The following is a 24,517-nucleotide window of genomic DNA, read 5'->3' as shown; positions in this document are numbered from 1 at the left end:
GTCCACACCCTGAGTACCCCCCAAACAAAACCCCTCAGAGTGCCTTCCCGAAGCATCAGCTGGTCGTCTTACAGAGAGGCGCTCGAAAGGGTTTCTACATGTTACACCCTGCTGAACTTTTTAAGGACCATGGAGTGCGCAAGCGCATTCAGCTGACACCATCTAACGTAAAAGTGTCCGTCCACAGTATGAGCCTGACTGCGAAGGAGCGCTGTCGCGCTCGCGACCTTCTCTCACTCCACGGCCGGTCGCGCGGTTTTCTCTACTTCCCAGCCGTGACGTCGCTCCCATGATGCAGCGCGCAGCTGTCAGTGGTGGAAGATGGCGGAGGGTGGAGTGGTTGATCTGGAGACTCAGAGAACTGAAGTGTCGGCTCTGCTGAAAACCCAGCTTCGCAGAGGAGACACATGGTGAGCGGGGGCACACGGGCCGGTAACACCGCCTGGGTTATATGAAGGCAGGGCAAGTGTCGGGAAGGCTGGGTGTCAGAGTAACGGTAGGACCCGGACTGGGGAAAACATCTGTATCATGCACAGCAATTGCTGCAGCGCTACTGCCCCTAAGGGCCGGGCACCGGGGCATTTGTATCATCAGGTGTGTGGGGTGAGTCCCAGATAGTTTGCTTGTCAGGGCCTTTAGTGTCACTTCACGCACACAGCGCTCTCCGACTGATCGGCACCGATTTGGCACAGCTGTATATTAATATTTAATAGCATAGTACTCTTCCAGCTTCTATCTATGGGTAATGTGTCTGGGTTCCTGTGCCATGTTATACATTGTATGCCTTATGTATATATGCAAACATATATACATAAGGCAGACAGAGTTTCTATTATATTATATTGAACGTGGCTTAGCATATATCATGGTACTATGCATCATTAATGAATGTCTCCCGTAAAAATATGACAACTCTGGAAATGTTTTTATGAAGGGTTCTATTAAAAGTCGCTTATTGTTTGCGCAGCAGTTATGACTTGAAAATTCTACATAATAATATTATTAGCACAATATTATTTCAGCCTATACATTTAGCTTCGTATTGGTTATTGAAAGAGACACATTTTATGAATGGCAAACTGGAACAATCACCATAGAAACCAGTAGAATGCTTTGCTTCAGATCTCACAGGTTTCGTATAGATCCAATGTCCACCCTTCGTTTTGCGCGCGTGTATATATATATAAGTACTCAGCAGTATAGACCAAAAACCATGGCAATGCTTACCTGTGTTGAGCCACACCACAATATAACATCAGATTTACTCAGCACTTTCACATCCTAGCAGATCTAATAAAGTATGAAAATACATTTTAATAAATCAATTGCAGCCTTATAAGTTTGTCCAAACGGAATACGACTTATTGCAGCTTATTTTGTTTTACTTTATTTGTACTTCAATTTACCAATTTCATTTTTGATTTGCGTTAGCTCTGCTAGTATTGATATGCGTTAGCTCTGCTAACTGTACGCAATGCGCTAACACGATAGCTTGTGTGTCGGTAAAGATATGTTGTTATCAGTATTTCTGGATTGGCGCTACCATATATAGTCTGCCTTTAGTTCCAGCAACTTGATGTTAATACCAGAGAGCTATGCCGCAGATGGCATGTCCGTTTTGTAACGTGTTCTAAATACATTCACATCCCTTTGCGATTGGAAGTTTGCAAGAAAAAAAAAAGTATCTTATGTATTTTGGAAACGCCGTGGAAACGTTGAAATTATTTTATGTACCGGGGTTTATTAGTAGAATGTAAAAAGTGTTTCCCCACTGAGAGTGTGACAGTGAGGGAATGTATCAAGCATAGGCAAAGAAGCACAACATGTGTTGCTATTGTGATAGAACCACTTTTTCATATTTTGCTGTGAAATCACCGGATACACGTTGACCCACACTTTTGAATATTTAACTAGTCATCTAAACGCAAGCTTTAAATGTGAGAATTAGTGGCTAAATATATAGATGCGCGTGCTGTTGGCACATATAGAATCCAGTTCTCCCAAACCATTGTAAAGATTTTCATAATGATCAGCAAACTTATCACGAAACTCTTCTGAACTTATGCTTTAACACCTGTTCCAAGCTTACATTAGTTTAGTGGTCATGCCATTAAAAGGTATCTTCCTGTACACGCTAATAACATATTTCTTTAAATTCTTATGGCAGGGCTGGGCAAATTAGAGAGCAATTTAGAAGCCAGCTTAATAATTAGGAGCCATCTTAGTAATTAGGAGCCAGGAACATCTACACCCATAGAGATCGATATAAAATGGCACAATGACAGCCTCGGCTACCTGGCCCTTGGGATTTGTTGAGCCCCGTTTTATAGGATTAAATGTAAACATTTGATGTTGTTCAGGCAAGAAATAATGCATTTTCTTTGTTCCAGATCAGAATCGGCTATTGTTGATTTTATTGGACAATCTGCTTAGTTGTCAAATACTGAAGAATAAAAGCAGCGATGGTTCATGCTTTTAAGAAATTGTATATTACGCTATGTAGAGGTTTTATGTTAAAATCTTGTAAATGATGATACATGATCTTCCATGTGGTAAAGAAGCCGTAAGCCCACAAAGCTTGCTAGACCTGCGTTGTTGTAATACATGACCTGGGTTTTACGTTGTATCACAATTATTGCATTAGTTTATGATGTGTCAATGTTAATGAAAAAGTATATTTACAAACGTGTCATACACTACTCTTAAAAACAATGTTATTTTCTCGATTACGAAATACATTTCGCCTCCAAAAAGCTAGTTTGACCCAGCTTCGTGCATATTTAGTCCCATAACATGAAATAGCTGTTCGCGGTTAAGTGAAATAGAGGCACAGACTGCATAAGAGGTAACAAAAAATACTACAACAACCTGTCCCACCGCTGTAAAGGGAAATATCTAGAGTTGTGAAAAACAAAATGTTCTTGTTTTTGCAGCGATTGCAGGTTTGGTTGCTGCGTGGGGAGAAAATCCCTTCAGATTGTGAAATTGAAGATGTGAACTCTCTGCATTACTGAGAGAGAATGAAACTGGAGGGCTCAGAGTACCTCGTTTCCAATCAGTGTCATGACTTTAGGGAAATAACATTACTCAGCTCGCAATGAGCTGCATAGAAAAGGTCAATAACAAGGGAATAAAGATGAGCGCAGTGCTATGGGAGACATAAACCGATCATTTTTATATATTCAAATCTAGCAATAAACCTTCTGTAGTAAAGATCGTTCTCCACTGTCCGTAGAAGTCTCCTTTCTCTGCTTCAGAGTTGTTTGGCTCCTCTGTTCTCCTGCATTTAACAAGCTGGTAATTCAAAAGAAGCAAAGCCTGGACTGTTCAGAACATTCCTGGATTGACATACATATAGTGCTTGTGGTACTTCTGTAAATTCTGTAAGTGTTTGTTTAAATATATTAGAAATTATAAGTGGTCCTCTGGATTACATGAAGTGTGAAACAACTCTGTTTATATTTCTATTCTTATGAATATTTTCATAAACTTTGGCATACCCCTTGTGATTTTGTAAATGCATTTTATTTGATGATTGCACGGCAATATCTATCTGAATAATTATATATAGAAACTGTTTACATACTACTCTTCTGACGTGAGATAAGCCCTGTCCCATACATACCAATTTAGCGAAGGATCACCGGAGCTGCTTGTGAATGTGAACTCCACTCTGTAAGTAGATAAGAGCGTTTGTTCACGCCGAAACCGGTCGGTGTTTCTAGAAATAAAGAGAACTGTTTTTGACTATTACCCTGGCTTAGTTTTCTGCTTTTCTTTATATTCATTATTGAAGGTGATACATTTGTATCCAGTGAGGACCTACTCCTCTGTTTCCCCTATCTCTCTCATTGAGAGCTTTTTGAATATCAATCCATACCAATTGACATCCTAATATAAAGCTGGTTTACTTCTAAGATCTGCTTCATGTGTCTGAGTTTATATAATAAAACAAGACTGTTTAAACACGTATGCTTTGCTTTTGGTTTGAAGCAACCTCTATTACTGTTCTAGGCCCAAACCTTTCACTTCATGTAAAAGCTTGCCTCGTCCATAGCATAGAACACAAGTCATGTGATGCAAAAGCAAATACCCATAGGCTATTGCCATAGGGAGTGGAAACATTTGTGTTTTTTAATGTTTTAAACCTTAAGGGAAGAAAAATTGCACACCTCCCCCAAAGGTTTATTTGCTTAATGGTACACACCATCCCTTAAATGCATTTTAGAGAGGAACTACCACTACCACCATCGCCCTCAACCCTCCTCCCAGGTATGTGGCGTATTTATATTGTTAGTAGGGCACCTAGCAATGTGTGCCAATTAGGCTTTTGTTACTTGGAGCAGAAGACCATAAAGTTTTGCATGATTGTTCCTTAGTTCATGTTTTCCCAGTGTCATTAACATTCAGTAAATCTGAAGCTGTGTGTCTCTTATCTTAAGGGGTTGGTACTAGCCTACACTCACATCAAACGCCTTTATAATGCAAGTGTTTTTGCAACAATACGTAGCTTGTGTGAGGGCCTTTAGCATCATTTGTGGAATCATTATTTACTTGAGTGCATTTAATGCTTAGTCGCATGTAACCCAAGTGGTCCAAGAAGCTTCCAGGCTGCAAGTGCTAGTTGATGGCCAAATAGTAACCACCAGGGGTAGGTCAGTACTCTCTGGACCAAAAAAAGATTCCTAGAAATATTTTGTTCTTGGTCCATTCATTGTCGGACGACAAATTTGCTTTCCTGCCCTTCAGGATGAACATACCAAAAACGAAACCAAAAAATTTGGCCAAATCATTTTTGCTCAGTGGAGCATGTACTGCGGGAAACCAGTGGAAGGTAGCGCTACATTGAGAGAGTCAGACTTTCTTAAAATTAAAGTTTGTGCAAATCCGAATGTGCAAGTCTATGCACTATTCAATGGAGATGCGTCCCTGGCAGTTTTCCTTAAAATTAGGTTGGCATTGTAGAATACACAGTTAAAGAGTGCAAGCTCTTCTTGCATGAGGAGCTTGCTGCTGCTGTGTTTTACCTTACTATATTATAAAGAGAGCCAAACTCCCAGTTTAGTGAACATACCTGAGGGGCTTTGCAATGTGGGAAGCTCTCTGAACATAGCTTGTGTGAGGTATAACTTGCATTCTCCCTTAATTATATGCTTAGCTCATACAAAATCCCAGCTACATGAGCAACACGCTTTATGAATGTTTTGTTCAGCTGAGTCATAGAAAATTTACATGAAACTTTGAAATGGAAAGAACAAAGAAGAAATGTCAATTTAGTCCATAAAGGGACCTCTTTAGCCTGTGTTATAGAGTTAGGCAGTTCCTTTCGATACAGTGAAGTGTTACATGATGTTTTATAATGACGTATGTATCATTCTCAAAGTGGTTTAACTGCATGAACACACCTGCACTAATAAGACCTTTTTTATTATTATATGATTATTAAATGGTTTTCTCTAGTTTAGAAAGCTTTAAGTCCAGCTTATTATAAACCATGGAGATTTTCATTTTGGGCTTTGCTAAACCTTTTCTAATTAAGGATAACTTCATTTTACTAAGAATTTGTTAAACAACATTAAAAAAGAACCATTCAGCCCAAAGAGTCTGCTGCCCATTTTTCATGATGTGAAAACTGAGACCTTACTCCGATCTTGTTCTTGTCTTAGATTTAGGATGGTCTTATGCCCATGCCATGCATGTTTAAATCCCCTTACTGTATAAGCATCTGTTGGATTTATTTACCATCACCTTTAGATTTTTAGTCGCATCTAGTAAAATTTGCCTGTAATGCTATTTTGTGTCTCAGGTTTATTAAACTAAATGGCGACAGTGGGATACTGAAAAGTGATTCTGTTTCAGATTTAGGTGAAATATGGGTACTAGGAAATCCAATCCACAGGTCATACTGAGCAGCATATGTTCTTGTCATCAAGGTAGTACAGAGGTTTTTTTTCCTTCTTGAAATCCTTTATTATTTTTTTTTTAATTCTCTAGGTATTCGTATAGTTTCCTGCTTTATAATTTAAAGTGTTCTTTGTTTTCAGGTACTTAATTGATAGTCGCTGGTTCAAGCAGTGGAAAAAATATGTTGGCTTTGACAGTTGGGACAAATACCAGATGGGAGATCAGAATGTGTACCCTGGTCCCGTTGATAACTCTGGCCTTCTCAAAGGTAATTTCGTAATATCTTACACCGAACTAGTTAAAGTAAAATGTTTATGGTGTATATAATACCGCAAATGAGATTGGCGTTGAGCATGAATTTATTTATGCCACCCACTTTTATTATAGGTGGCATATTATGACATATTTAATAAAGGTGCAGTGTTTTATTTTCTTACAGTTGGGCTATAACTCGTATAATCCTATTGTGTGCTCCGTGAGATAGTATGAGAGATAAACAGCCCTCCTTTATGTATCTTATAGTACAGGTATGGTGGAGGCTGCATTTGATCTGAATGGTGAAAGCAGTTTTCAGACTTTAGAGCTGCAGATTCTGTGTGGTCAGAAATCCATCTCAGGCACTACAAGCAGTAGCTCTTAATAATCTCTTTGTAGAACTTGAGTGACTACCAAAAAAGAATAATCATCTCAGCATTTTGTCTTTATTTACTACATATAGAATGGAGGGAAAACCCATTTTAATACCTGTGGTTTTGGAGTGGGATGTACAACAAGCTCATATTTGTGTGATGTCTAGTGTTCATGTACCTCTGGTCATATAGTGTACATGCAACAGTGTGTAGAAGGGAAACATAAATGCTAAATCTTAATTATTTCATGTTCAAATCTGTAATTTGTTCCGTTTCTGCCTGGTAAATTGTGTCAATTTATTCAGGTAATGTTTGATAACCTTTCAAGTGTACCTGTTTCATGGAAAGAAAGGGCATTGATATCTTTTGTCATGTCGTTTTATAGATGCTGATACACAGTCACTCAAGGAGCACCTCATTGATGAACTTGACTACATTTTGCTGCCAACTGAAGGCTGGAACAAACTTGTTAGCTGGTACACATTGATGGAAAACCAAGAGCCAGTAGCACGCAAGGTACTGTCTGCTTTACGGCCATGGCTTACACAATACTGAACTGGTCAGAAATTTGAAAAATGGTCACTGCATTTTGCCCTTAGGTGGTGCACCCAGGTGCTACCTTGCATTGTCGAGAATAAAAATAAGTGCAACAGATCCTTACAGCACTATGATAAACACAACGGCAATAGGTGTGGTACAGTGTGGAGAATAGATGCATAACTTATTGATGTATGCAATACATACGCTATTGGCATATCTGATGCTTCAGGTTATATTCTGCTCTTTATCAAGCAAGCAGTTGGGTTTGGTAAAAAGCTGAATTGTGTATAACCTGAGAGTATGCTCACTGGACGCTACCTAATACTGCATCATGCTACTTGGCTTGTACAGGTAACCAGTCTACTTCATGGAACATGTAAAAACCTGGGTCAAAAACAAAAAAATGATTTTGAGTATATCACTCTATTCTTAGACTACCCAAGGATTTTGAATAGTACATGGGGAATATGAAACCAATGCGGCACCTAAATATGTCTAACTAATGGAATTCGTTTTACGGAAAGCCTCACTGTGAAATGGTCAGTGTTTAGGATACTCAGGCATGTTCTTTGACGTTCTATTCAAATATTTTTTTTATTGCCCGGTTTAGTTATTTAATAAAAGTAGGAAATAGATTTAATCCTTTAAGCATTTTCTGTTAGGTGGTATAATAATTTAGGTGGTAATTTAGAGAAGTCTTTGTCTCTGATATCTCTATTTCACCCCAGCAATCATTAAAATCTAAATTAAATACACACCTTGCATGATTGGGAAGTGTTTACAAATATTTAGTCCCCCCCCCCCTTTTCTTCTAAACCCTGTTAAAATATTGTGCTGAGCCAGTGGAGACAAAAGTGTATGTGTGTGGAGGGAGCCAAGATGTTATGATCAGTGATCTACTCTTTTTCACGATGCATGCCGGTAGTATCAGTGTCGCATAACAAGTAGATTACTATTTTCAGACCCCTTCTCATTAGTTTACTTTGCAGTTAGACTTTTTGCCAGATCAACTCCAGCTAGAGTAACTGGCAGGTAGTCTTTGTAGTCCTTAAACTATACATTATTTTAATACATCTTCTGAAAGGCTTTACTTAGTATAGAAACCTCAAAACCATGCCAAGGAGGCTAAGGTATCTGAGGGTTTCATTGCTGTATTACATGTATGTTAGGTTTAAAATCTATAGTTGTGCCATATGAACCTAGAATTTGCTCATTTAACCTCTTTGCCTGTTTTTTTTTTCTTCTACTTATTTTAGATATCAAGCATTAACCATGGCACCTTGTGCCATTCAGAACATTTATTTTTTAATTACAAGTTTTAGATGTTAATGTCTGTTAGAATGAGTACTACACATTCGCATATTACAATGTTTTTTACTATTTAATTTGTAGATTCTTCAGCTGTGTTGCACGTTCTTTGGGTTTTGATGTTTTATAGTTGGCTGTAATCACTGCACCTATGTAGACTATACAGATTCTCCTTGGTGTCAGTCTTCCACTTCAGATACATAGTTGCATACGTTGAAGAAGAAGGAAAAAGACCATCGGGCCGTTTTCCCTGCTAAGCCCTTTGCTCTCCAACTTTTAAGCTCTGAACACCCTTTTTTTTTATAATAAGCTGGTCTTTTAATTTTCCGTGTGTTTGCTTGTGTGGAGGTGGCTGTCCCTAGTAGTGTTTTAGAGCAAGTGGCACATATGTGTTGTGTACGATTTGTGGTTATTTGCTCTTTCCTGTCTCGTTTTATGTAGTGCCACAGGATCTGACGCCGGGTCCATGCACTGTTAAGCGGTGCAGGGTAACACATCTTGGAGGTGTGTGTGCTGTATGGGGCATGAATTTCTGCTCTCAGCGTGTCACGTCACCTCACACCAACTGCCTGTCTAGGCCTAGTTAGCCTAAGCTCAATGTTTAATGTAGCTGTAAAGCTCATCAAAACATTGATAAGTTTCATTTGTTTTGGAGATATTTAAGTTAAAAATAAGATTTTTACCTAACATAACTTCTGTACTGAACGCAATACTTGTTTTTGTTTCTACTGACATTAACCTATGAATACCATCATATACAGGCTCTTTAGGCCTTCTACATTTACTACTAAAATGTTTTTTTTTTATTTAATGTGTGCTCCTTTAACTTCCATTTCTGATACAACATGATGTAGTAACAATTAATTGATCCAGAATGCTAAAATATATTATGTTTGCAGGTGGTTGAACAGGGTATGTTCGTAAAGCACTGCAAAGTAGAAGTATACCTAACAGAATTAAAACTGTGTGAGAATGGGAATATGAGTAATATTGTAACAAGAAGATTTAGCAAAGCAGACACAATAGGTATGTATATGATGAATAGTAAATATAGTTGCAAGGAAATTGATTGGTGGTATTTAAATGCCACCAAAATAAATGTTCACTGCTTTGTTCTTCTGTCCCAAAAACATCATCTTTTTCCTTGAGTGTTATGAAAAACAGAATGAAAGACTACCAGAATAAATCTTGTATTATTACCGTGATACCTAAAGAATTTTGTTTCTCATAGTTGCAAGCTACATAATATGTATTTGTTCATTAAAGGAGGAGTTATCAGGAGAGCTGTGGTTTCAACTCCCTCAATTCACTGTTCGTTATGAAGGGCCAACACTTGCTTTTCTTTCTTGGTTTCTTCCGCCAGAAAGGCCAAGTTGACCCTGCATAATTCAATGAGTGAGGAGACCGGTTATAATTATACAGGGTCATCCAAGCTGTTCCTATAGGAGAAGCTCATTGTGGTAGGACCTTCATAATGTAGTCAAGTCAAGAACCCGAAACACAATTCTGTTGCAAACTGTCCCCTAGATGAATAAACACTAAAATTGTAGCAGCAAATTCAACTGCAGGGTTGTCAAGCTGCCATAAGTAATCAAAATTCTGCTTTTATTCTTATTTAAGGCTTGTACAATCTACGGAAGTATGGTAATGGTTGTTTAGAAGGAGGTTTTCATGTATTTTGGTTTTTTTTTAATTTTTTTTTATAATGAAGTTCAAAAACAGGATATATGTAACTTGTGCTTAATTTTCCTATGAAGTCATATAGTGTAGCATTTGTGTGTTTAAAAAAAAATGTATCTAGTCCATTAATTGAAACTTACACAGAATGTATCAAGTTAATGCTCTCTGTTTACCCATTTAAAGAAAATCAATCAATGTTTTGTGATCTATTAAATGCAGACATGAATTCTTGAATATGCATAGTTGAGAATGAACTTTGAGTTCAAGGTCATATTTTTCTTTATCAAACTCAATCAAGGATGATATTGTATACCGCTGAATAGAATGGGCTACCTGATTACCTGTAAGGCAAAGCTTTTATTTATGAAATGTATATTTTCTATTTCAACTATTTTTTCTTTTTCTTTTTTTTTTCTTTTTTTGAAATCCAGATATGATTGAAAAGGAAATGAGAAAAATCTTCAATATTCCAGAAGAAAAAGAGACCAGACTGTGGAACAAATACATGAGCAATACATTTGAGCCTCTGACCAAAACAGAAAGCACTATACAGGATGCTGGCTTGTATCAAGGACAGGTAGAGCACCTTTACTTCTTTTTTTTTTTTTTTTTAATCTGAATTGAATTTGATAGAAAGCTCTCTAAAATTGATTTCTCCTTATCCTTTGTGAGGTACCACAATTGTTTTTTTTAATACATTTACGGGATATTTTTTCTATATATATATATAATTAATGTGCTTATTGGAACCATGTATTCCCTTTGTTTATAGATGGGCATCTGTTTCAACTTTGTGTCTTTAGTTCAGCAGGTATTGGGCTGGCACTAAATACAGAATATTGTATTTGATATGTAGTGGAAAAGGGACCTTGAGATCAGCCATTATATTGCTCATTTATTTCTCTGTTTTACACAGATGCTAGTAATAGAACAGAAAGGTCAGGATGGACAGTGGCCGAGAGGTACTATGCCTAAGTAAGTTGTGGATGTGTATTTCTTTCTTGGACATTTAAAGAGCAAAAACGTATTTTTTTTATCTATCTTGGTTACCAATATACATTCTTAAGTGTTATGGGAAACATTACTGCAGATGTCAAGTTTAACTAAACAGTATGATCTTTTATTTTGTAATACTGTTTACTGTAACTGTAAGCAGGGCCGGCCTTAGGGGTGTGCGACCTGTGCGGCCGCACAGGGCGCCATGGCAACAGGGGCGCCTGCCCGGGACTTAAATTAAAACATCGTTTTTTTACTTTATTTAACATCCTCCATGTTAAATAAAGTTTTTTTTTAACTTTATTTAACACGGAGGATGTTAAATAAAGTTAAAAAAAAAAAACCCCGGTGTTTTAATTTAAGTCCCGGGCAGGGGTGCCGAGCAGTCGCTCGTGAAGTTTTCAGTAACCGCTCGGCGCCCCTCACTCCCTGTGACTCCGTCGCGGTGCCGGTGTTTCGTGCTGAGTGCCGGAATTATTCTGGCGCTCAGCTGTGAAGCGCTCACCGTGGCAGAGCGGGAAGACGGACGCCTCCCGCTCCCACCGCAGGACTCCGGCAACAAGGTCAGTAAGCAAAAGGCGAGGGGGTAGATAGTGAGAAGGGGCAGGGGGGTAGATAGTGAGAAGGGGCAGAGGGGGGAAGGCAGTGAGAAGGGGCAGAGGGGGGAGATTTTTTTCCTTTAATTTTTTGGGGGGATGGGGGGGTGCCAGAGGAGTAGTCCGCACAGGGCGCCAGAACACTTAAGGCCGGCTCTGACTGTAAGGTTACTGTAACTTTAACCTTTGTAGATAAAACGCGTGTCAAAAATGTGTTACTGCCTTGCTGTAAATGGTCTATGTTTCAAGAACATATATAATGTGTGTGTGTGTGAGAAACATGCTGTACGTTACAAGTCTTGAATGGGATCTGATCTCGCTCTGCGGAAATCTATGCCACTTTTTAATGTTTCAGGTGCAACCACCAGAGATTTACTATGCTCTGCACAAGAGACCCTGTTGCAATGCAAGTATGTATGGTGTTTTGGTCACTATGCAGCTCTTAAAGAGACTGTTTACCGCTAAAATCACTTACATTAAGTAGAAGCTGCAGCTCTTGAGCTGGCTGCTTCCTCCATGGAGCATTTTCCATATAAGTCTCATTAAACTCTCATCTGCAGCTGGAGCTTGGTGGTAAGTATGTCACGTGCTAGGAGATGTATTCGCCAAACATATCTCCTGTACAGAAAACCGCTTAGATGTGAGTAAAGGAGCCAATGCGTACAGGGGAGATTCTGCAGAATCCTACCATATTTTTGCACGGGGGTTCACCACAGAAATTTTAACGGATCTCTTGGCTATCATGTGATTAAGTGTCCCTTTAATCAAGCCATATTTTACACAGTGGAATAGGCACTCCTTAATTGTGGCTTTACCATTAATTTGTTGTCCATTTATAATTTAGACATACCAAGACAACGTTATCAACATTTTTCTTCTCAGTGTATATATCACATTTGTTACATTACATTATTTTTGGCTTGCTAATAAACTAATGTCAGTATCTTCTGTTTAAGAACTTTAATTTGTCTTTATATGAACAAGTACAATTAGGGATAGGTTGGAAAATATGTATTAATTAATACGTTCAGTAACTGTGTAATAAACAGTTATTTTGTTTCTGGAGGTATGTTCCTATGCAAGTCTGGAAAATTGAGTCGACTCAACTGGCACTGCTTGACCAGACAGCGTTAAAACCAATAGATATATTTCAATGTGTCCAACAAACATTAGCACAATTATTGGTGTTAATGTTAAGCAGAAGAAAAACAGCAGAGGCTATGCCAAGCTGTAATGGGCAAGCATGTGACAATAGATAGGAGGAAACTGTGTGGTCTGACTTGCTAAGTGAAAGGCCAAAACATCTATGCATGTCCATTATGTTCTAAAATTGTGAACACAAAGAAGCAGGAGCTGTGAATGCAGATTGTGGGTGCTGTCAACATATTTGGTGGAAATTTCTGTGTTGACATAAAATATATAAATATAGAAATGATATATAGTGTACTCCCAAGCACCCAATCTATTTAGGGTATTGAGCACATTATATTTATTGGTCCCAGAATGTGAAGGGACCATGTTAACCAGAAGCTCACCAGAGCAGGAGAACCTCCTTGCATTGCAAGTGGTTTGATAAGGGACTATTGTGTAGCATGCAATATGAGCTGCGACGATGGCTCATCGTAGTTATTGGCACATGTGCGTCATCTGTTACATGGGCCCTTTTATTAAACTTTTTAGCTTTTTAATCAACACCACATGAGAAATCAGTTACAATATTTGTAACTATTGAGACTGAGCTACATTTTACCTTGTAGGCATAAAGGTTCTCACCTTTACGTCAGTGGGCCACCACCAATTGCAGAACAAAGACTGAAGTAAAAAGGGGAATTTATAGAATAACAGTGTTTCCAACCCCAGAGAACTGTTTATATTATATATTATAAAACAAATATTGTGTCTTATATACATTACAGTTAGCAGGAGGAAGAACGAGGTGGCGGTTGAATCCATCACCCCAAACCTTGTCCCTGATCCACCACTTACCTATGTGGCCAAAGCAGGACGTATATCAATAACACAAACCTATTCATCTATTCTGTTTGCTAATTCACCATACCTATCTTCCTCACCAATCACTTTACGAACACCTCTCCCCTCTGTCAGTCTCTTCACTGGCTGTCTGTGCGCTTCAGGATTCATTTCATAATCCTGACTCTTATTTTCAAAGCCCATCATAGCAGTTCCCCTAACCTCCTCACTCATTCTCCAAATACACTCCTAAACGGTTTCTCCCCGCGTCCAATTATGTCAACACCCTTGCTCTCATATTAGCTCACCTTTCCTCGTCCTTCTCTTGCAATACTTATACTAGTGTGGCTGCTCCATCTCTAGCAGTGGCACTTTTTCTTCTTGTGTAATATACCCTAACTCCTTCTAGATTGTGGGCTTGTTTGAGCAGGAGCCTCCTGACCTGTTTGTTTGTCAACTTGTTATGTTAATATACTTATGTTATGTCCTGTCTACCCATTGTACGGTGCTATGGAATAGGATGTATGATGACACTATATAAAACAATAAATAATAACTTTAAACGCATTTTTGGTGCTTGTGCTCAAACAGTTGGATAGGCTTCCGAAGCATAGTTCAGCATAGAGTAAAACTCAAATTTATCAGACTGTGTCCATTTTGTTAAAAATATTGCCTCATTTATAAGGTATTGATTGATATTTAAATGTAAATGTATTGCCTATATACTATTTAAACGTATAGATAGTATATAATTGTTTTGTCATGTATGATGTTTGTTTAGTTTAGTTCCCAGCGTGTTACTAACATGCTAAATCCAGTTTTGGGGGTTTTTTTTGTTTTTTTACCAACACCAATATAAATCACTAAATACAGTCCAAATACATGATCACAGGAACAGGACTGGCTTACTCTGAAGAGCATTTATTGCCTGTCTTTAGTTTATGAAAAGCAGTATGGTGACATTTATGTAACATACCAAGTATAATCCAATTAGTCAAGTTATAGATATGTTAAGGAAAAGTACCTAAATGCGTCTCTTTGTTTTTTTATAACTGTTTTATTTTTTAAATAGTGACAAAGTCCCTTTAACCTGTTTGTGGTAAGGGTGTTCTATACTATGCTCAAAACAATGGTCCTTCTCAACTTGCTCTCTTCTGTCACCTTCCACTCCTGTTGGAGTCACTGATCAGAGCCTGTCAAAGCACGAGGCATCCCAGACTATTGCCTGTGATGCTGCATCATGTTCTTTCTAGGGGACAGATATGAAGCCCTAGTAGCTCCTGAGATGGTTTACTAGATTCAAATCTCCCTGTCGGGACTCAAATGTCTGTGCCTGTCTTTTCTCCCCTGATATCTCTGTCTTTAGCATATTTCATCCAATGTGATACAGCCTTTGGAGTCGCAATACATTTTATCTTGATAGATTTCTGTATACATTGAGTATTTGTTTAGGAGTGGCACATTTTTAAATGTATTTTTATATTACTGCTATTAAACATTGTTTTATATATGAGTATACTTTCAAATGATTCAGTGTCCTGAATCAATTTGTAATTTGTGTGGATATTCTGAACAGGTGAGAGGGAAATCACAATGTAATGTGTTAAATTGGTGTGCTATATCTGTTTCATTGGCATCAAAAATCAATATGCAGCAGATGGCTGTTTAAGAATGATGGTGTGTGTCGTATTTGTGTAACAACTCAGTTGTTTAAACATTGAGAAGGTCATAATGAGCCAACTGGTGGAGATGTTGCCATACTACCTAAAAATAATTGTTACTTATATGTTAGTAAAGTGGGGATTTCAAATAGCCCTTAGTGGGCTGGAACTTCCGTGTTTGCGGTGTGACAGTGTAAAAATGGAGACTGGATTGAGTCAACCATGCTGATTATTTTTTCAATTGATTGGAAGAAGACATTCTTGCCTTACTTATTGTATTTAATAAACTACATCATTTGCTTACATTTCTTCCTGGATTGATCGCTAACAAAAAAAAAATGTCTTTGTGTTAAGAATTATTGGATTTCCATAAGTACATTTAAAAAAGAAACCAAAAATCATTTATTGTACTCACAAAACTTTAGTAAAAGAGGCACTGCTGTGGCTACTATTAATAACTTTACATTTTAGTCTACTGGTCCATACAGTTTTGTCTCATGTGGCCCTTTCATATTGTGTTTAACACTTTCATGATCTTTCTTCATCGCATATTTTGTTTCACAAATTCATTGTGTGTTGGTCTTTAAGTTTCTTTTTTTCATTTTACCAGCTCAGCGTTATTTCTAATTTATCATTTTTCATATTTTGAAGGTCACCAGGGGCACAACATTTTTCAACATTACCAAAGATTTCTTCATCTCTGTCCAATAATTATAACAGCTTCAACAACAGAAAGTAAGCACTGTGTCCTAAAATGTCTGTGTGTGTGTATGTATGGTGTGTATGAATGTGAACTAAACACATCCATGGTTCTTTATGAGCTGCATCTTAAGTAATTCGTAAGCTAGACCTTGAACTATCTAGAACCATTTATTATTCAGCTACAACTCATCCAGACTCTTTATTTATCTTTCTAAGAAATTGCATAAATGGTGGTTATTTTGTATTCTATATAAGTTATTAAATATTAAACTTTATATTTTCTCCTCATACTTTAGGTGCCTGTTTAAAGAAAATCTAACATTTGTCCATGTAGATGTTTGTTGATTTAGGTGATTTCTTTTTTCCCAGTTTATGGTCGCAAGTGTGTACCGTAAGCTCTTAATTGACGAGATGTTGCTATAGGTCTACCCTCTGGACCAGGAATAGGTTGCACTTTAAAATAACACAGACGCCTTGCTGTAAAGTAATACTAAAGACCCGCAACGTTTTTCATTTTACTTTACGGTGTATTTTGGGTGTTGTTAAAGCGGCTTGTAATTTAAAAGTTGCTGCTTTCTGCTAGTAACTGGTACTACCAATGTGTATACAGCAATCGAATTGCCAACAGTTTCAGTGTTCTGCAAAAGTATTCACCCCTTTTGGCATTTTTCCTAATTTATTGCATTACAACCTAGAATTAAAATTCATTTTTATTTGAATTTCATGTAACGGGCATACACAAAATAGTCCAAATTGGTGAGGTGAAATGAAAAAAATAACTTAATCAAATTCTAAAAAATAAAAAAGTGGTGAGTGCGTATATATCTCTATGTATGCTCTTTGCTATAAAGCCCCTAAATAAGATCTGCTGCAACCAGTTACCTTCAGAAGTCACGTAATTAAAGTTGGCCTGTGTTCAATCAATCAAGTGTCACATGATCTCATGATATATAGACACCGGTACTGAAAGTGCATAGAGTCTACAACACCTCTGAGCAAGGTGTACTGCCAAGCAAGTGGCACCATGAAGACCAAGGAGCTTTCAGGAACGGGTCAGGGACAAAGTTGTGGAGAAGTACAGATCTGGGTTTGGTTATTTAAAAAAAAAATCCATTATTACGAAATGCAAAGCTCCACAGCGGAGATTGGCATATCTGTCCATAGGACTGCTTACACTCCACAGAACTGAGCTTTACGCAAGAGCGGCCAGAAAAAAGCTATTGCTTAAAAGGAAGAAAACGTTTGCTTTTTGCCAAAAGACATGTGGGAGACGGGCCTAACATATGGAAGATAGTACTCTGGTCAGATGAGACTAAAATTTTGCTTTTTGCCATCAAGGAAAAGGCTATGTCTGGTTCAAATTAACACCTCTCATCACCCTGAGAACACCAGCGTGGTGGCAGCATCATGCTGTGGGGATATTTTTCATTGGGACTGGGAAACCGGTCAGGATTAAAGGAATGATGGATGGTGCTAAATACAGAGGAGAGGGATTATTGAGGAAAACCTGTTTAAGAGATTGGAACTGAGGTGTCAACAAGATGATGACCCTAAGCATACTGCTAAAGCAACACTCGAGGGGTTTAAGGGGAAACGTTTAAATGTCTTGGAATGGCCTAGTCAAAGCCCAGACCTCAAGCCAATTGAGAATCTGTGGTATGACTTAAAGATAGCTGTACACCAGCGGAACCCATCCAACTTGATGGAGCTGGAGCAGTTTTGCCATGAAGAATTGGGCAAAAATCACAGTGGCTAGATGTGCTAAGCTTATAGAGACTTGCAGCTGTAATTGCTGCAAAAAGTATTGACTTTGGGGAATGAATAGTTATGCACCACGTTAAAGTTTTCGGGGGGGGGTCTTATTTCTTGTTTGTTTCACAATAAAAATATTTTGTATCTTCTAAGTGGTAGACATGTTGTGTCAATCTGATGATACAAACCTCCAACTAATCCATTTTAATTCCAAGTTGTTCAATGCCAATTTAAAAATGCCAAGGTTGGGGGTGGTGAATACTTTTCAAGACACCGTACTTGCTGCTCCTACGTTTTAAGTGAGTGTTACTGTAGATGCATTGATGCCATGTGCATTTAAATCTGAAAAATATTATGTCTTGCGCAATTTCCTCTGCATTTTTATAATCCCTTGTTAATCAGCAGCTGCAAACCAAGCTGTAGTCATGAATGAAGAACTGTCAAATGTTTATTCCAGCCACACATACGTGCAGTAGGTCTTCTCTTTGTAGAACTGGGACACGGCAATACTATAAACGAATGCTTACATTTAGGGCTGCAACTAACGATTATTTTAATAATCGATTAGTTGGCCGATTATTTTTTCGATTAATCGATTAATCGGATAAAAAAAAACAATATGCAAATTTTTCGTTTATTTAAAAGAATTTAATGAACTGGATGTTAAAAAAACAACTTAAAATTTACATTAACATTCTTATTTTGTTATGATGTAATAAAAAACAATATTTTCAAAGTACAAGAACCCAAACACAATATTTATGAAACAAAATAACCCCAAACATTCTGAAAAGAGGTGGACTATTACTGTTCAAGAAACTTTGCCCCAGCACTTTGCACTTTGCACCCAGCACTTTGCACCCAGCACTTTGCACCCAGCCCTGGCACTTTGCACCCAGCACTTTGCACCCAGCACTTTGCCCCAGCCCTGGCACTTTGCATCCAGCACTTTGCACCCAGCATTCAGCACTTTGCACCAGCACTTTGCACTTTGCACCCAGCCCTGGCACTTTGCACCCAGCACTTTGCACCCAGCCCTGGCACTTTGCACCCAGCACTGGCACTTTGCACCCAGCACTTTGCACTGTGCCCCTGCACCCAGTCTCTAACTCTGCCCTGCACCCAGCCCTGCCCCCACATTCTGCCCTGCCCCCACACTCACACTCTGCCCTGCACCCACACTCACACCCTGCCCTGCATCCCCACCCCCACTCTGCCCTGCACCCAGTCTCCCACTCTGCTCTGCACCCACACTCACACCCTGCATCCCCACCCCCACTCTGCCCTGCACCCAGTCTCCTGCCCTGCACCCCCCACCCCCACTCTGCCCTGCACCCCCACCCCCACTCTGCCCTGCACCCCCACCCCCACTCTGCCCTGCACCCACACTCACGAACCGCTCTGTGCGAATGGAGCCACTCGCACAGAGCGAACCGCTCTGTGCGAATGGAGCCACTCGCACAGAGCGAACCGCTCTGTGCGAATGGAGCCACTCGCACAGAGCGAACCGCTCTGTGCGAATGGAGCCACTCGCACAGAGCGAACCGCTCTGTGCGAATGGAGCCACTCGCACAGAGCGAACCGCTCTGTGCGAATGGAGCCACTCGCACAGAGCGAACCGCTCTGTGCGAATGGAGCCACTCGCACAGAGCGAACCGCTCTGTGCGAGTGGAGCCACTCGCACAGAGCGAACCGCTCTGTGCGAGTGGAGCCACTCGCACAGAGCGAACCGCTCTGTGCGAGTGGCTCCATTCGCACAGAGCGATTCGCTCTGTGCGAGTGGCTCTGTGCGATCCGTGCACATAGACATGAAGAATACTTACCTCCGGAACGCGTCACATCCGTCACGTAGCTAAAAGAAGGCGGAGACTGCAGAGCGTGTAGCAGAAGCGGGGAACGCTCGCGGAGGTAAGTAAAAGGAGCCGAGTGCTCCAACAACGAATTGATCACTCGATTAATCGATAACGGAAATCGTTATCGATGATTTCCGTTATCGATTATTATCGATTTTATCGATTCGTTGTTTCAGCTCTACTTACATTTAGGAATGATGTCTTAAAAAATATCAGGGAACATTTGAGCTTTTCAGTTGTGGTTATAACTTGATTTGAAAATTGATAACACATTAACTTTAAAAGAAACCCTTTAATGTATAGTCTGGTTTAACATTTAATGATCTCTTATTAGATACTACCATTTTGTTCTGCAAAAATTCACATTTTGAAATAATCGTTTATAATATTTGTCATGATGCACATATGTTGCTGGTTGATAATAGATTTATACATTTAGAAAAAATAAAACAAAGCAGCCTTCAACATTCATGCTTATTTAATTTGAAAAGGTAACCCAAAGACGTGAACATTTTCTCTAAAATGAATCTACACTGAAGCAGTGATCTATAGCGTCTCAAAATGGAACATATTTATGCTTCCCTTGTTACCCGTCTCTGTTTTCAGCCACTGAACTTTAGATCGCACTGTCCTTGTTAAAGAACTATAAATAGGCTTCTTTTTTTATTGCGTTGGATCTGCCATTTAGTAGTGGCCTTGGGAATTTAGAAATCTCACCAATAACTGTACAAAAATCTGCACTATTGTTTTAATTCCATCTGTAGTACCCAAAGCAAAACGCAGATCGAAACCATTCATTTATATGAAATGATTTATCATTGTTGGGAATGCTTTAGGACTAAGCGTTTAAAGTATCAAGCGTCGATGGAAAACAGTGTGCGCTACGAGCCTAGCCATCTGATTCCAGGGTACTGGTAATTTGTGAATGTTTGCCAATTTGTTTCTTAATGCATGTTGATCCTCAAGGGGCATTTTCATGTTTTATGTTCCACTTTCAGTGTGAAAAATTCAAACTACTGCCTCCCTTCATATGCTGCTTACAAGAACTATGAATACTCTGAGCCAGGGCGACACAATGAGCAGCCAGGCCTTTGTGGGCTCAGCAATCTGGGGAACACGTGTTTTATGAATTCTGCAATTCAGGTAATTAAACTCACCCTGGAATTCTAGCAAGACGTTAATAAGTGATTTATTCCTTTTTTTGCAGATAGGACAATCCTGTGTGCATGGCTTTTCACATCAAAGCGGTTAGAACGAACTGCATTCATTATTTGATGTATAATATACTTCTATTTCCGCACTTCTGACTGTATGGTTCGAGCATTTTTGTTTTTGATTAACCAACGGTTCAAATTTAGTTTGTAAAATATGATATAAGTGACACAATTTATAATACTCATTTCTTAACAAAATGCACACAATTCACTTGTTCTTTCCTGAGTATAGTGTGAAAGTAAATCTCATTTCAAAAATATTTACTGTTAAAATTTGGTGTATTATAATCTTCACTTGACTGCTATTCCATACACCCACAATATTGATATTCACATCAGATTTACTATCTGTTAAAAGGACTATGCTTTGCAGGTGTATGTATGTGTCTAAATGTAGTTGTGTGTATATGAATATTTCGTGTGACCGGATGCCTCTAATCCTAGCCCATTTAAAATATTTGTATGTGTTACATAAGCAGTCTTTCCTGTGTGATTAACGTCCTAAGTGCAGGGCGTTTGTAAATGCAAATAGCAATTGTACATTTGTTTTATGCTGCCAGTTTCCCTTAACCATCCATCTGAAAGAGGTGCTCTGTTCATACTAAAGTAACAGCTTTTTGTTTTGTTCTGTTTTTTTTGCAGTGCTTGAGCAATACTCCGCCACTAACTGAATACTTCCTCAATGATAAGTATCAGGAAGAGTTAAATCTGGATAATCCTTTGGGTATGCGGGGAGAAATAGCCAAATCTTATGCAGACCTCATCAAACAAATGTGGTCAGGGAAATACAGCTATGTAACACCAAGAGCATTTAAGGTCAGTATTTGTGTATTTCACAAATGATATAATTTTATATCTGAAGTATGTAATAATAATAAAATGGCAAAGTAGCATTGCTTAATTGTAACCGACATATAATTAAGTATATTATTTTGCCTATTAAATATGTTAGAGAAGCCTCTGCTTTGTTTACTTTTTGATTGTGTATGTAAGCATATTTGTGTGTTTTTTATAGACTCAGGTTGGGCGTTTTGCACCTCAGTTTTCTGGTTATCAGCAACAAGATTGTCAAGAATTGCTTGCCTTTCTATTAGATGGCTTACACGAAGACTTAAATCGAATTCGAAAAAAGCCTTATATCCAGTTGAAAGATGCAGATGGTAGGCCTGACAAGGTAATAGTCTAATTTCAGTTTTCAACTGCAGCATATGTTTATTTTTTTTTTATTTTTTTTTTACATTTTAAAAATGAAATATATGTTTTAAAGGCTTTCTGCAGGACTTGATGAAGTCAGATAGGCACAGCTGCTTCCCAAGATTTTATACTGTCTTATATTGACCTATGTGCATATCTACCTTCCCGGCTTAGAGAAAAATCTGCCACTGTTTCTCTCTGACTCCTATATTCAATATAAATTTGTTCAGATGTTGCTTTCTGATTTCTGTTGAAATCATGAAAGCAGGGAGTGTACATCACAGTAGAGCCCTGCGCGGGACTGCTTTTTTAATCCCGCTCCCGCGGATTTTAATCCCGCTCCCGCAATGTGGGTGTTCCGCTCCCGCCACATTTGTGGCCAATCCCGCCCGCTCCCGCCACATTTGTGGCCAATCATGCCCGCCTCCTTACCTGAGGTCCCGCGCGGCTGCCCTCGAGTTGTTCCCTCACGGCGTCTCTTCTCTTGCTCCGCCCAGGAACAAGGCGGAGTCACAGGAAGTGACGTCACATCACGTGACTCCGTTTTGTTCCTGGGCGGAGCAAGCTAGGAAACACTGTGAGGGAGCAGCAAGAAGGCAGCCTTGCGGGACTGCGCGGGATTACCGGGACCCGCAGGTACAGTGCCTGACCGCCCGCTCCCGCCCGCAGCCCCAGCAAGACCGCCCGCGCCCGCAAGTTTTTTGGCGGGACCCGCCTCCCAGTGCAGTCCTCTACATCACAGCATACATCTATATTTTTATATTTATTTCTTTGAGCTAGCAACTTACTATAAGGAATCAGTATATAGCTGTTATTGTTTAAGATGTTTCACGTCTGCTTTATGAAAATAAAATTCATATGATATGTACCAATGTTTATTTATTTTTTCTACAGAAATTAACTTGGGGTACAGCATTGCTCTTAACAAACATTATTTGCTATGAAAGTTTATTTTCCTTGTATTCTTTTTTTCTTCTTGATATATTAAACCTACATGCGTCAGACTAGACCCACAGGCATTCTCTGGGTAGCAGTTGTGCCATAAAGACAGTTGACCTCTATATGTGTGACTGCTGTGTAGAAGACAGGTGGATGGTGATGAGATGGGTTTAGTCCAGGAATAGGCATTCAGCTGTGTGATCTCACTCCCAGGCAGCCCAGCTGAGCAGGTGCTGAAGGAGCAGAGCTGGAGATATGGGACACTTTGTTTTTAATGTGTGTATTCAATCCCAAAACACACTACAGTGACCGCATACATCCCATGTCTTCTGTATGTTATATCTGAGACCTATAAACATTTGACAAACAACCAATGTAAAATAATACCCTGTCTGTTTGTTACGTTCACAAATATTAAGAAAAGCCTTATCTTACATTTTAGGTAGTTGCTGAAGAAGCTTGGGAGAACCATATTAAAAGAAATGACTCCATCATTGTTGATATATTCCATGGGTTATTTAAGTCCACGCTAGTATGTCCTGAGTGCGCTAAAATTTCTGTGACGTTTGATCCTTTTTGTTATTTAACTCTTCCACTACCAATGAAAAAAGAACGGAGTTTGGAGGTATATCTAGTAAGAATGGATCCTCTTTCCAAGCCTATGCAGGTAAGACGTATTATTGTGATTTTGAGGTATGGATGATGTTTGGTTATTTAACCAAAGACATAATATCTATTACAAACATAAGTAGACATAAAGCCATGTATTTAATGAGAACATAGGAAGAGGTCTCAAGGTCTGCGTGTAAGGGAAGTGTATTGGAGCAAAATGAGATAAAATCAGTTTTTTGTTTTTTAAAACGGTAACCTGTCTTCCTGTATAACGCACTGCATTTTATACTCAAGAAAAAAAAATTCCAATATACTTTCCCTTCAGCTAAATGCTGTGTACAGCCATAATGAGCAATCCTCACTACAGGAGGAAATATTGCTTTGTCAGCCTCAGCTGGGACACATGCTAGCATCATCAGACAGCTGCAAAAAAAAATGAGGTGTACCTCTGTATATATGCCCTATTTTATAATAATTCTAACTGTAGATTAAAAATAACTGGTTTCTATCAGCAGAGAAAATAATTTTTAATCATGTTTGTTCTCTGGTTTTTTTTTTAGTATAAAGTAATTGTTCCAAAGATTGGAAATATGATGGACCTTTGTACAGCTCTGTCTTCGCTGTCTGATATTCCTCCAGAAAAGGTGATTAATTCACTAATACAGTATGGGGAAAATGCAGGACTTTTTTGTTTTAACTAACCAACTTATTTTTTTTCCCTATGTTTAGATGGTAGTTACTGATATATACAACCATAGATTTCACAGAATATTTGCTATGGATGAGAACTTAAGTAGCATTATGGAGCGAGATGACATTTATGTGTAAGTTGTTTGGTTTTGTTTTTTTATAATGCAATTTTGTTTTTGTAACAGGCTTATCAGACCTAAGCATACAAAATACATTTTAAATGCAGTATTCCATTACACATAGAAAAAAGCAAATTAAATCTAACCAGTTTAGTTA

The 24,517-nt window shown here is 38.7% G+C and overlaps 1 protein-coding gene across 3 annotated transcripts in view; it reads left to right on the top strand.

Moving 5' to 3' along the window:
- The first annotated feature begins 297 nt into the window (after positions 1-297).
- Positions 298-24,517, top strand: part of USP15 (ubiquitin specific peptidase 15) — a 36,839-nt gene continuing 12,619 nt past the window's right edge. Inside the window, exons 1-13 of one of the 3 annotated variants that reach the window (XM_053462615.1) lie at positions 298-410; positions 6,045-6,172; positions 6,919-7,049; positions 9,281-9,407; positions 10,493-10,638; positions 10,978-11,036; positions 15,937-16,020; positions 20,591-20,735; positions 21,449-21,622; positions 21,822-21,980; positions 23,382-23,606; positions 24,112-24,195; positions 24,281-24,375. In XM_053462615.1, coding sequence (XP_053318590.1) covers positions 322-410; positions 6,045-6,172; positions 6,919-7,049; positions 9,281-9,407; positions 10,493-10,638; positions 10,978-11,036; positions 15,937-16,020; positions 20,591-20,735; positions 21,449-21,622; positions 21,822-21,980; positions 23,382-23,606; positions 24,112-24,195; positions 24,281-24,375 — 1,646 coding nt within the window. In that variant the 5' untranslated portion in view covers positions 298-321. Of the gene's footprint in view, positions 411-6,044; positions 6,173-6,918; positions 7,050-9,280; positions 9,408-10,492; positions 10,639-10,977; positions 11,037-13,569; positions 13,589-15,936; positions 16,021-20,590; positions 20,736-21,448; positions 21,623-21,821; positions 21,981-23,381; positions 23,607-24,111; positions 24,196-24,280; positions 24,376-24,517 lie in introns of those variants that run through there. The other 2 variants (XM_053462617.1, XM_053462618.1) reach the window with 2 other exon arrangements.

This window comes from Spea bombifrons, chromosome 4 (genome assembly GCF_027358695.1).
Source record: "Spea bombifrons isolate aSpeBom1 chromosome 4, aSpeBom1.2.pri, whole genome shotgun sequence".
Taxonomy (NCBI): domain Eukaryota; kingdom Metazoa; phylum Chordata; class Amphibia; order Anura; family Pelobatidae; genus Spea; species Spea bombifrons.
The sequence above is the reverse complement of the archived record's forward strand: the minus strand, read 5'-3'. Positions and strand labels throughout refer to the sequence as shown.